Source organism: Capricornis sumatraensis, chromosome 22 (assembly GCF_032405125.1).
Source record: "Capricornis sumatraensis isolate serow.1 chromosome 22, serow.2, whole genome shotgun sequence".
Taxonomy (NCBI): Eukaryota; Metazoa; Chordata; class Mammalia; order Artiodactyla; family Bovidae; genus Capricornis; species Capricornis sumatraensis.
In genome coordinates, this window is record NC_091090.1 from 25798890 (window position 1) to 25812094 (window position 13205).

The window sequence follows — 13205 nt, forward strand, 5'->3', positions numbered from 1 at the left end:
TTTTTTCATTCCAATGGACTGTAGCCCCTCAGGCTCCACTGCCCATGGGATTCTCCAGGCAAGAATACTGGAGTGGGTTGCCATGCCTTCCTCCAGGGGATCTTCCCCACCCAGGGATAGAACCGGCATCTCTTATGTCTCCTGCATTGGCAGGCAGGTTCTTTATCACTAGCACCACCTGGCAAGCCCTACTAATATGGACATCAGGGCAAAATATGAAAATTGGTACAGGCTTAAAAATATACAGGATACAGAAGTATTGTACACACGCTTCTGAAATGACACTGGGGACATTAAGTGGATGGATAGTCAGAAAAAAGAACGTGAAGATGAAATATAAAAGAAATACAGGCAGTCAAAAATAAAATGGTTGACGAGTAGAACACCTCAGTGACATACTCAGCTTTAGGGATAAGTTCTAATGAGGATGAATGGCTTTAATCTTGGAGCATAAAGGAGCGAATATTCACTACCTTAAAGAAATCCATGAAGGAACACAGAAATAGAGGCTTATAAAAAGAGTTGGGCCTCTTTCCCTTATATTCAACTGACATTGGACTGTGCAGTCTTGACACCATGTAAACTAATTCATCAAAGAACTACTTTTAAACAATGCTGTGTGTACCACCAGGAGGTATATATCCGCCAGACTCAGCTTAGGGATGCTTGACATCACACATCTCACCACTGTCATCGAGATGTGCTTTGTGGATCTGAGGCTCTGCATGCAAGGCTGTGATTTTTCTATTCTCAAGTTCCCCTTCCATCTCTCTCTCTCTCTTTCACACACACACATACACACACACACATGCAAGTCAACAAAGTAGAATGGAAATAAGAAGTCTGAGGATAATACATGCCTTCAAGGTTTTTACAAAAGAATGACAAAATTCTAACTTCAATTGAGAAATGAAACGAATAATATTATAGGATCTTCAACATTTTGACTGAAGAGTCCAAATACTTCATCTCATAGATGAAGAACTGGGACAAAGGGACTATACATAATTTGCTCAACAAAACATACAAAGTTAGTGGAAAAGCTGAGATGGAAAGCCAGATGTCTGAGCTCTGTGGCATGTCCTTTTCATTTCACTAGATCTCCATCTTGGTATCTTTACTATTAATATTAGGATCATTTTACAAGAAAAACAAAGCACAACAAAACCAACACTCCCTTGATGGAGTAAAATCTTCAATAATAAGTATATGTTTACAGGTCTGTTGATGCCATGTTTTCAGAAGAGAGCAGAAAATTTCCTTTAAGAATATTTAAGAACTTGAATTGCAGAAATACTGAAGAGTAACCATTCACCGGGCTTCTGGAGTCTGTACAAATCCAGTCCAGGGCTGATTTGTGGTTATAAACATGACTGAGAGAGAAGAAAATGTGAAAGGTGTGGGTTTTAGGTTTTGAACATTTTCCTTACTGTGGCTTTCAGTGTTCTTATTCTTTCTTTAAGGAATGAAAACATCACTCTGATTTATCTGAGCGTAGGATACAACTCAGCACCACTAAAGACAATTTTTCTCCTTATTTGTAAAAGCTATGTAATTGCATACTTTATAGAATGTTCCTAATAAGTATTTCCACTACCTAATTATATTGCTACCAGTTTTAGAAAAAGCCTTCTCAGCTCTAAGGTGTCTAATTTGTCCATCTTGAATGATCCATGTTTCATTTGTGAATCATGCGGCGTGATTTATAAGAATCTTGTATTTAGTTAAAACACTGAGCTCCCAAACATAACAAGTATAAATGGTTCAAATCTAGACCTATGCTTGTCACTGGTGGAAAAAAATTTCATATATTCCTTCAGGAAATAGAAAAACTCTTTTTGTTAACAAGATGAACATGCATTTAAAGATGATACACAGAATGCAAGAAAAACTCAATTTCTTGAAGCCAGGGACTGTTTCCTAGTCATCATTGAACACACTGCACTTAACACCCCTGGTTAAAAAGTAACACAATAAATCTTATTGAGTCTCTACTCTGCTACTCTGTACTAATACCTTTAGGATATTCTATTATGTTCAGAAAACAATTCTTTGACTTATTTTTTATCCTCATTACTTTATTCAATCATTACCCTCATTTTTAAACTGATAATCAAAGCTTTATTATTATTATAATGATTGTTGTTATTATTATTTAGTTTTAAGTAGGAATTTTATTGTACCACGGTGGTCAAATTGGTACTGACTTTTTGTTTATCCTCTTCTTATACAAGAGGAAACTGAGAAGGGGATGACCTAACAGGACTGCAGTGACGATGTGTTTCTAGATAAATCCATTTTCCAGGGCTGTTTTCAAAAATGTTTGTTTCAGTCAATATGAAAAGAGTCCAGATCACCTTGAAGACTTTAACCACATGCCTATATCTTTGTTACTTAATAATGGAACTATAATTTATGGCTGATATTAAGTCAGGGAGTGCAAAGCAATTATCTTATAGCTGAAAACTCTCCTGTGAATATCAGTTCACCATCTAGAGACCATTTTCACAGCTTATCCTTCACTTTATGTAGGGAATTGTATCACAAGGGACAGAACTCTTCAGCAGTACCACAATATCACCATTATTATCTCTATTCTGATAAGCTCCATCAATCTTGTTGATGAAATGTCACTCACTTTTCTTCCCAGACTTGATATTCTCTTTGCAAGAAACACACACACACACACACGCACATTCCACTTTCTACACTGTTTATGTTTGTCTGGGGAAAACACATAAGAAGGAATAACCTTGACTGAGGATACTCACGAACTGTTTTCACCAAGATATCAAATAATTAGAAGACTCATCTTTAAGTGGGCTTCCCAAATGGTGCTAGTTGTAAATAATCTGCCTGCCAAAGCAAGAGATTTAAGAGACATGGGTTTGATCCCTGGATTGGGAAGATCCCCTAGAGGAGGGCATGTCAACACACTCCAATATTCTGGCCTGGAGAATCCCATGGGCAATCCCAGACTCCTGGCAGGCTACAGTCCATAGCTTCATAAAGCGTCAGACACAACTAAAGTGACTTAGCACAACACACACATCTTTAAGTGGTTGCAGGAAATTTTAAGCAGAGGTGGGAAAATGGTGTATATTTTTGCAAAATTTTTGAAATGAATTAATAGACAAAACTTCATGAAGAAGTTCTTTGAAATTAGAATTTATCAGTGGCTCTCAGAATTTTCATCCCATGATATCCACTCTTGACCACCGTTAATCTGAGGATTCAAGACAAGTATGAACCATAAAGTTTTGTGTGAAGCAGATTTTAGATCTCTTTAAATTTGTACCCCATGATCTTCATCCTATGATCTTTGAAGAAGTTGAGTAGAGAATTCCAGTAGTGTGTACTTAAAAAAAAAAAAAAAAAAAAAAAGAACAGCATTAAAGTCCCTGGTGTAAATGGGAAGATGGCTTGGTCAGCCTACAGTTGACTAAGGACTAAGGGAAAACAGACAGACACCACCCTGAGTAAAATTTCACATCATCACACAGACACACCGATGCAAAATTAAAATAGATTTCCACCTGAGAATTCAAGAAATGTTCTACCTTGCCCCACACTGGTAAGAAGCCGATTACCACAAGGATGGATAGTTACCCATGGCGAAGAACGGGATTCCCAGCAGGGTGGAATTGTACTTTCCATCGGTGATGAAGAAGATCCCAGCTGCAGTAATGACGGAGATGCACACGGTGACCACCCCCAGGAGGCCCAGGAAGGGCTTGCCACGCAAACAGTCCTTCATGGAGCTGGAGAGGGTGGCTGTGGTCAGGATCAGCATGAGGCTCACTAGGACCTTGCTCCTGGCCAGGATGCTGGTCTTATGAAAGTCTCTCCAGAGGCTAAAGGATGCTAACGAGTAGAGCTGGAGGTCCTGGTGCTCCTCCTGGAGCTTCTGCATAAGTTTACAGAACTCATTCTCCCACTTCTCCCCGATGAGGTCTTGAGTGGCAGAGCCATGGGTCTGGAGGTAGTAGGTGATTTGAATGGCTCTGGCTGACTTGACCCGCTGGTCCTTGCTGTTTGGCACTTCCACTACCCCGCCCAGCTGGTGTCCAATAAAACTGTTTCTCCCATCCTTGAAAACAGAAAAAGGGGAGACTGAAGTTACCAGGGGGATGCAAATTCCAGAGAACAGATTCTTACTCTAAGTGAAGGGGCACAAAAGGCAGAGGTAGGCTCTAGCAGTTGAGGAACTGATGTGGGTGGAGTAGCATGTGATGAGTTTATATTCAACCTTTTGGAGCTCCATGAGATACCATGCAAGATGACTGGGATTAGAAAGAATGCAGAGTATCATGGAGTTATACCAGACTCACCGCATGCATAGGAAAATGTCCATACAGATTATGTTGATCTCACCCATAACCTCATTCTTACTGTTTCCTTTTGGAATAATCAATCGTATAACTCCTTTATGCATGATCAAGTTTAATTATTCACTTTTGTGAATAATTAAAAAGTGAAGCATGGCATGAGGTTAACAATCTTTAAAAAATTACAATAATAATGCATTTTAAAAATATATACTAAACTTTCTAAGGCTAACATACACACCTACATTAATACACACACCTCCATTAACACACACACATACACTAACACACCCAAGCATTACAAACATCCCTCCTTGTTTATACTTTGGGAGTTCACCTGTGTTTGTAGAACAAGTAGAAGAAAATACTGCTTTTTAACAAATAATTTAATAGCATTGAAATGTTTACTAAATATAATGTGAGCACTTGTTCCCTCATTACAACCTAATCCACCAGTTGTAGGTTGACCAGAAAACACAGTGGACAGACCCACCAAATAAGATGGATAAGACTTCAGGTGGGGTTGTCAAAAGTCATTTCAATTTCAGGATTTCACATGAAGTAGAGTGGACAAAATCAAAAGAGTGAAGTGAAAGTCGCTCAGTTGTGTCCGACCTATACAGCCCATGGAATTCTCTAGGCCAGAATACTGGAGTGAGTAGCCTTTCCTTTCTCCAGGGGATCTTCCCAACCCAAGGATTAAACCCAGGTCTCCCGCATTACAGGCAGATTGTTTACTAGCTGAGACACAAGGGAAGCCCACCAAAAGAATAGAGAATTCAAAAGGTGGACACCGAGTTGCTTAACCAGATTCACAGCGGTTAATTCTCAACCAGTGTGCTGTACATTCAGAAAGAAATCCCAGACAGCCATCATCAAATTTTAATTAATTTTGCCACAACTGTCATGCACTTTAATGGCTGTGGTTGTTAGATGGATTATCGAACCCAGTGGCAGGTTGCAGGATGGATTCTGATTCTGAAAATGTGTATCAGGTCCTGGAGGAGACACAGGTACAAAGGTGAATTTATGTCATGAACAGATTGTGCACTTGCTACATCAGGCAAGACGTTTATCTTGTGAAGATATAAGGGTGGAGAGTCAGAACGGGAAACAGAAAGATAGCAGATAAGGGCCCCAAATCCAACTCTGTGGTCACCACTACTATCTTCACAGGGCTGTGAGGCGCTGTGTACTCAAGGGACGTTATTGTGGACTCATTAGATCAGATACTTATATCTGAAGTATTTGTTTTTATACCAAAGCAGCCCTAGAACTTGAGAATGTGTGGAAACACAAAAAACTTGAGAAATGTACAGAGAGTACAAATATTATTATGCAGGTCAAGAAGCAACAGTTAGAACCCGACATGGAACAATGGACTGGTTCAAAACTGGGAAAGAGCACATCAACGCTGTGTATTGTCACCCTGCTTATTTATCTTATATGCAGAGTACATCATGCAAAATGCCGGGTTGGATGGAATCAAGATTGCTGAGAGAAATATCAATAACCTCAGATATGCAGATGATACTACCCTAATAGCAGAAAGTGAAGAGGAACTAAAGAGCCTCTTGATGAAGGTGAAAGAGGAGAGTGAAAAAATTAGCTTAAAACTCAACATTCAAAAAACTAAGATCATGGCATTTGGTCCCATCACCTCAAGGGAAATAGATAGAGAAACAATGGAAACAGTGACAGACTATTTAAGTGGGCTCCAAAATTACTGTGGATGGTGGCTGTAGCCACAAAATTAAAAGGCACTTGCTCCTTGGAAGAAAAGCTATGACAAACCTAGACAGCATATTAAAAAGCAGAGACATCACTTTGCCAACAGTCAAAGCTATGGTTTTTCCAGTAGTCAGTCATATAAGGATGTGAGGGTTGGACCATAAAGAAGGCTGAATGCCAGAGAATTGATGTTTTTGAACTGTGGTCCTGGAGAAGACTCTTGAGAGTCCTTTGGACTGCAAAGAGATCAAATCAGTCAATCCTAAAGGAAACCAACCCTGAGTATTCATTAGAAGGACTGATGCTGAAGCTGAAGTTCCAATATTTGGGCCATGTGATACGAAGAGCCAATTCATTGGAAAAGACCCTGATGGTGGGAAAGACTGAGGGCAGGAGGAAAAGAGAGCAACAGAAGATGAGATGGTTGGATGACATCATGGGTTCAATGGATATGAATTTGAGCAAACTCCAGGAGACAGTGAAGGATGGGGAAGCCTGGTGTGCTGCAGTCCATGGGGCTGCAAAGAGTTGGACACAACTGAGACAGAACAACAATAACAAATTTTATTAGTAAAGACCATCAAGAATTGCAAGAAAAATTTAATAGTCACTCCGTATACCCATTCCTCCCAGCATGTTAAATAAAAACAGTCTATGTCGGTCTCTATTTCTGCTTTGCAAATAAGATCACCTATACCATTTTTCTAGATTCCACATATATACACTAATATACAATATTTGTTTTTCTTAGTCTGACTTACTTCACTATAATATATGGATACCAAGGGGGATGGGTATAGAAGGAATTGAGAGATTTGGATTGACATATATACACTATTGATATCTATTGATAAAATAGATAGCTAACGAAAGAATACCGTATTGCACAAGGAACTTTACTTAATGAACAGTAGTCGCCTGAATGGGAAGGAAGTTCAAAATGAAGTGGATATATGTATATGTATGGCTGATTCATTGTGCTGTACAGTAGAAACTAACTCTTCGCAAGAGGTGGCTGGGAGGGATCGGGGGCAGGAGGAGAAGGGGATGACAGACGATGAGATGGCTGGATGGCATCAATGACTCAGTGGACCTGAGTTTGAGTGAACTCCAGGAGTTGGTGATGGACAGGGAGGCCTGGCGTGCTGTGATTCATGGGGTCGCAGAGTCAGACATGACTCAGCGACTGAACTGAACTGAACTGAACTGAACTGAGAAACTAACACAACATTGTAAAGCAACTATACTCTGATAAAAATTAATAAAAAACAATTTTTCTATTTAACTAAACCTAACTCTAAATGAACAATATATTTCTAAATAGAGTTGTGAGAATATTTCCCCTTCATTTGGCATTATTTCCCACTGTCTATGGCATCTCTGTAATTTCCCCATCTTTTTTCGTGTTAAAAGCCAAACTGAAATTCTGGCTGTATGTTCCCAATGCTCTGCCTTTAGTAAACTCTCTGGAGTCCCCCAGTGAGCTGCAGGTGGAAAGGTGAGGTGGCATTGAGGGAGGAAGTGGGAAATCCTGCCCTGGTACTGAGAGGTTTTCAAGGATGGCTTTTGTTCTTTCAGTACAGGTCAATTTGCTCCTCTTTTACGCTTGTTTATTTTCACTTTAAGCTTGGTATATGTTTTAGCTCCACCCTTGTTTCCACTTCTTTGAAATCCCATCTGCGATGTTGACTTGTGCTTCAAATTATTTGAAAAAAAAAAGTACTTTAAAGGCTTTATTTATTCACTTAAGAAAGTGCAGTTCTGTCTTTACTCATTTCTGTCATCAAAAAGATTTCTGAGGGATTGTTAGCAGCAGAACAAAGATTTATGTCTCCCTCAGGCCTCATTTGGAGATTATTCCGGATCAAAGAGGGTGCTGATAATGTGTCTGGACAAAAGTCAAAATTTTGAAGAAGGCAAAATACAGATTTTTAAATAGATGGTCTATACTGGATTTGGCTAGCTGTTAACTGCTTCTTTTAAAATTGTCTAATATTCATTTTTTACAAAAATGACTTCATAAAAGATATGCTTTCATCTTATTATATGTAAATGAATGTAACAAATTGAATGCCTTTCTCTCTCTTAACCTGCTCTACTTCACACAACTAGGATAAAATAAACAGTCTTTGCACATCCTTGAATCAAAAGCTCTATTGAATGAACATCTTGTACAAACCATTGGCCCAATCAAATCTGCTCAATACAGTCGAGAAATAGACTTCTGCACATTATTTGTAAGAGAGAATTCTACTCTTTTGTGGTAGAAGAGTCAATTCATTTCCCAACACATGAGTGCTTCTATGTAAGAGAATCAAAGAATGAATATAATAATCATTCTCTGGGTAGAAATTCCCTGGGTTTGTAAGGAGTCAGGTTGGATTCATGGAGGGAACATTTAATCATGTCACCTGGGCTGTAGTGTGCATCTTTTAATAGCTGGATAAGAAACCCTTGGCTGGTTCATTCCCCCTTCTAAGTTTCAGTTTTCTCATCTATAAAAAGAAAGATATGAGTAAAAATGTTTACATAATACTGAAGAATTTTTTCAGCTCTATCATGAATTGAACTAATATCATTAAGTGAAAGTGAAAGTAGTGAGCATTAGTCACTCAGTCGTGTCTGACTCTTTGCGACCCCATGGACAGTAGCTTGCCAGGCTCCTCTGTCCATGGAAATTTCCAGGCAAGAATACTGGGGTGGGTTGCCATTCAGGGGATCTTTCTGACCCAAGAATAGAACCTGGGTCTCCTGAATTGCAGGCAGATTCTTTATTTAGGTCTCTAACCCATATCCTTGGGTCCACTTCTGCTCTCTCTCAATGTATACTTCACATGGATGCCAGAGCCTGCTTGGACAGTTCTAAATAAGCTCACATCATTTATGCACCTAAAGCCTTCTACTGGCTTTCACTTGCACTAGGAATAAAATAAGAACCCCTTGCTAGGTCTGCCAGGCACTGCATGGCTTGCTGCTGGCCAAGCCCTCAGGCCTCTTCTCCTGAACCCCACTCCAGCTGTCCTGGTCTTTCTTTCTACTCTGAAACACACCAAGTTAATTTCCACCTCATGGCCTGTGCATTACTCACCCCTCTGCCCGGTGCTTCTGTACTATGGCTGAAGCGTCTTCCTCACAGAGGGCTTAGCTTCAAAGGGACCCTTTGAACCACGTAGTCTAAACTAGACACCTTCTTCCCAGTACTTAGTTCTGTTGGCTTGGCCCAAAAGTTCATTCAGATTTTTCCATAGGGTGTAACAGAAATATTTTGTTTTCTCCCTACTATTTCTACCTGAAACCATCTTATTTAACGATGTAGTTGTTCCTCTTCCGTTTCCTTCATTAGAATGTGTGCTTGTTGAGAGCTGGCACCATCCTGTTTGCTGGTAATCTCCCTGAGCCTAGAACAAAGCCTGGTATATAATAAACACTCCATAATATTTGACTCAGTGATTCACGCTGAGTGTATTTAACTAATCACGGGTTATCTTTTAGAGCCTGCTTCCCTAAGAACAGGGAAAGTAAGAGATAATATAAGTGTCTGAGATTAGCAGGCAGTCAGATGAAGAGAGGTATAATATATATAGAGATTAGAAGTTGGTAGAGAAGAAAACAAACTTTACCCTTTTTTCAATCTCTTTTATCTAGTGTGACCTTAGTCCAAAATATGTTTCCTCTTCTATTTTTCACTGCACAAGCAAGCATGTGCCATAAGCTAGTGAACAGACAGGAGACTTGGGGAGTACCTGGAAAAGGCATTTATGTACATCATGGGGCTGGATCATGGATTATGCACATCATGGAACAGCAAATGATGTCTAGGGAACCAAAGTAAGTGATGGGATTTGAGACTAGACAAGAAAGCGGGCCCTCTTCTGTAAGGACCGTGAAAGCTTTAATAAAGGAGTTGGACTTACTGTCTTGTAATAGGAAACTACTGGTGAATTCTAAGCAGGGGATGACATGATTTACTTTCTGGAGTTCTCTCTCACTGTACTGTGGGAAATGATTTAGGGAGTTGGGGTGACTCTAAACGAAGGAGGTCAGTTAGGAACTCCCTGCAGTATTTCAGTTTCTCGATGCAGCATGAAAAAAAAATGTCTCTGGTAGGTGAATGGTTCCAAGGTGAATCAATAGAATTACAGGTCACAATGCTATCTCACAGCCAGGAAGCTCATCACATTATCACATTAACTCTTCAGGAGCAGTAATGCCAGAAAAAAAAAAAAATCTTCCATTCTTCGGGTCTTATTTTGTTTATGGCTGCTACTTTGTAGCTTTTAAAATTACTCCCACCCAATCCACACCTCTGCAGTAGGAAATGAAATCAAACTCTTTAGAGATAAGATCAAAGCATAAATTCTCAAAGAAATACAGGAGGAAAGAGATGTTAATGTTTTAAACTGTTGTGCAGAGAAACAAATTATTCAATGATACTCTGAAATTATAGGGGACTAAAGTTCATATCTGCTCAGTATATGTGTTAGGTTGATATTAAGATACTTTCTGTACAAGATAACTTGGCAGCATAGCTCCTGTCTAGAACAATTGTACTTTTGATCTCATTGATTTTCAATACAGTCGACACTGCATGGATACTGGAAATTTTTAGATGGTCAATAGTCTTTAATTGCTGAGAAGAAAAACCACTATGTATGGTACAGATAGTGACATTTCTAAAAGAATGGTGCATTTTGTTGTTCTTATTGTTTAAATAAGATATTTTTCTTATATTTATTTCTTAACATATCTCTGTTTTATTCTCAATACTGATTACACACACAAAGTAGGATTAAACAAAATCTTCAGTTATCTTGGATTTTTTCTCTAGAGCCTTATGCTTAGTAAAAACAAGCAAATAATGAGAAAGCAAGTTCCCACAAGGTACTTGGACTTTTTTATTAAAAAAGCCATTTTCAGAAGGAAGACTTTAAAATATTAAAATGCCCTAATAAAGAATAAATTAAACCTCTTATGTGACCTTGTTAAGCTTGACATTACTAAGAGGTATAAATTTTAAAATTTTTTTCAAAGAGGAAGGTAAAAAAAAGTAAGGTTTCAGGGTTGAAATAAAATGAGAGCTTTAGCCAATGAGAATGTAAAGTAAGTTTAACAAAACACTCCAGCTTATTAATTTTTAACACATGTGGCAGACTCAGTTTCTAGATGCAAGCACTTTATTTGCATTCTCCTAGGTACCTCTCCAGCCTCTCTCAGAGGAAGTGCTATTCTGGAGTAGCCTCAGGTCACCCCTGGGACATAGGGACCTAGCAAGAGGAAGAAAAGCAGGGTGACACAGCTCAGAGGCATAGCCAGTCATCTGATTCTTGTTTTTAACGCCAATGCTCATGTTCTTAACACACCTGCACATACGTTTGAATAATCTGTGAATATTCCTGAATGAAAGGAAATAGAAGGTTAGATACACAGATTCAAGAGGCCACTGTCTCATTTAAAGTTCCAATGTCATCACCATCAAGCTGTGGAAGTCTCTTGAGCTCTGGGCACGTCAGCTTTATTATTGGCTAAAATAAGATTTATAAGGGCTTCTCTCATAGCTCAGTTTGTAAAGAATCTGCCTGCAATGCAGCAGATCCCGGTTCGATTCCTGGGTCGGGAAGATCCGCTTGAGAAGGGATAGGCTACCCACTCCAGTATTCTTCAGCTGCCCTTGTGGCTCAGCTGGTAAAGAATCCGCCTGCAATGTGGGAGACCTGGGTTCCATCCCTGGGTGGGGAAGATCCCCTGGAGAAGGGAAAGGCTACCCAGAATCCCATGGACTGTATAGTCCATGCGGTCGCAGAGTCGGACATGACTGAGCGACTTTCATCATCAAGATTTATAAGCTATTGTGAGGATCAGGTGTGTTAATATACAAAAAAACACTTAGAGTAGTGGTCAGAAAATGTTGGAAGTTGTTAACATGGCATCAATTAAATATTTGAATGGGACTGTTTATTTACTTAGCTATCTAGCATTATTTCACATTTCCCAGTAAATGTCTGCAACGTGATAGAAAGAATACTGGGCCCAGGGTCCAGACTGGTTGTGAATTCCAAGTTTGCTGCTCTATAGGAGGGTGACAGAGGACAAAATGTTTGCCTTGTCTGAATGCCAACTATATCATCTCCAAAATAAAAGATTTGGCTTATATTATCTCTGAAGATTTCACTAGCTCTTTATTTAATGATTCATCCATGGTAAAGTTATCAGACACTACAAAGCAGGCTAGAGAAATCTGCCCTAAGGAAAAAAATAAATAAGAAGAAAGGAGAAACGCATGATGACCCATGTTCATTTCCATAGAAACAAGAAACTTTTTATCTTCTCTTAAATCTGAACCAAGTAGCTTTTTCTCCTCTTTGAGGAATTTCCAGAGAGAATTTTTCTCAAATGGTAAAAAAATCAAGGCTTTGCCCCATTTTACCTAGATGGAAATCATCTCTCAGTAGCTCAGATGAATTCATTTATTTCTTAGATAGTAAAATTCACGTTTTCTTCAGATCTCTATTTCATGAGTATCCTCCCCACTTATTCACATAGTAAAATAAATGCATTTAATTTCTCCTCAACTCAAATGAAATCTTTACACAAACGTTAAGTAATGTGTGGAAGTAGAGTTAATATCTACATTAAGTGTGAAGCATGTAACAATGACTTTTTTATTTCTCTGTAAGTCATTAGTGACCCTATCCCCCACATTTCCTTTAAAATGACTCATTTAAATTTCATTTTAAATTAGTCTTTCACAAAGTGAAATGACCACTCAGGGCAAGTATCCACTATTTCAAGAGATTTAGTGCTGACACTGGTCTACACAAAAGAAGCTGGCTGTCACTCATGCCAGCGTTTGAGGAATGCAGAAAGCTCCCTTCCGGAGAAGGATTGAACGTCTGCTGTGATAGGCTTTCTTTGGGGATAAGACTCTAGTTTACAATCATGTGCTATGTAAGAAGTCTTCCCAGGTGGCTCAGCGGTAAAGGATCTGCCTGCAAGGCAGGAGCCGAAGGAGACATGGGTTCAATCCCTGGGTTGGGAAGACTCCCTGGAGGAAGGCATGGCAACCCACCCCAGTATTCTTGCTTGGCGAATCCCCATGGACAGAGGAGCCTGGTGGATAATAGTCCACAGGGTCACAAAGAGTCTAAC

The 13205-nt window shown here is 39.3% G+C and overlaps 1 protein-coding gene across 1 annotated transcript in view; it reads right to left on the bottom strand.

Annotated features, from left to right (window-relative positions):
* The window catches only part of PTCHD4 (patched domain containing 4), a 201814-nt gene that overhangs the window by 141686 nt on the left and 46923 nt on the right, over window positions 1–13205 (bottom strand). Inside the window, exon 2 of the mRNA XM_068961066.1 lies at window positions 3610–4090. Coding sequence (XP_068817167.1) covers window positions 3610–4090 — 481 coding nt within the window. The remainder of the gene's footprint in view (window positions 1–3609; window positions 4091–13205) is intronic.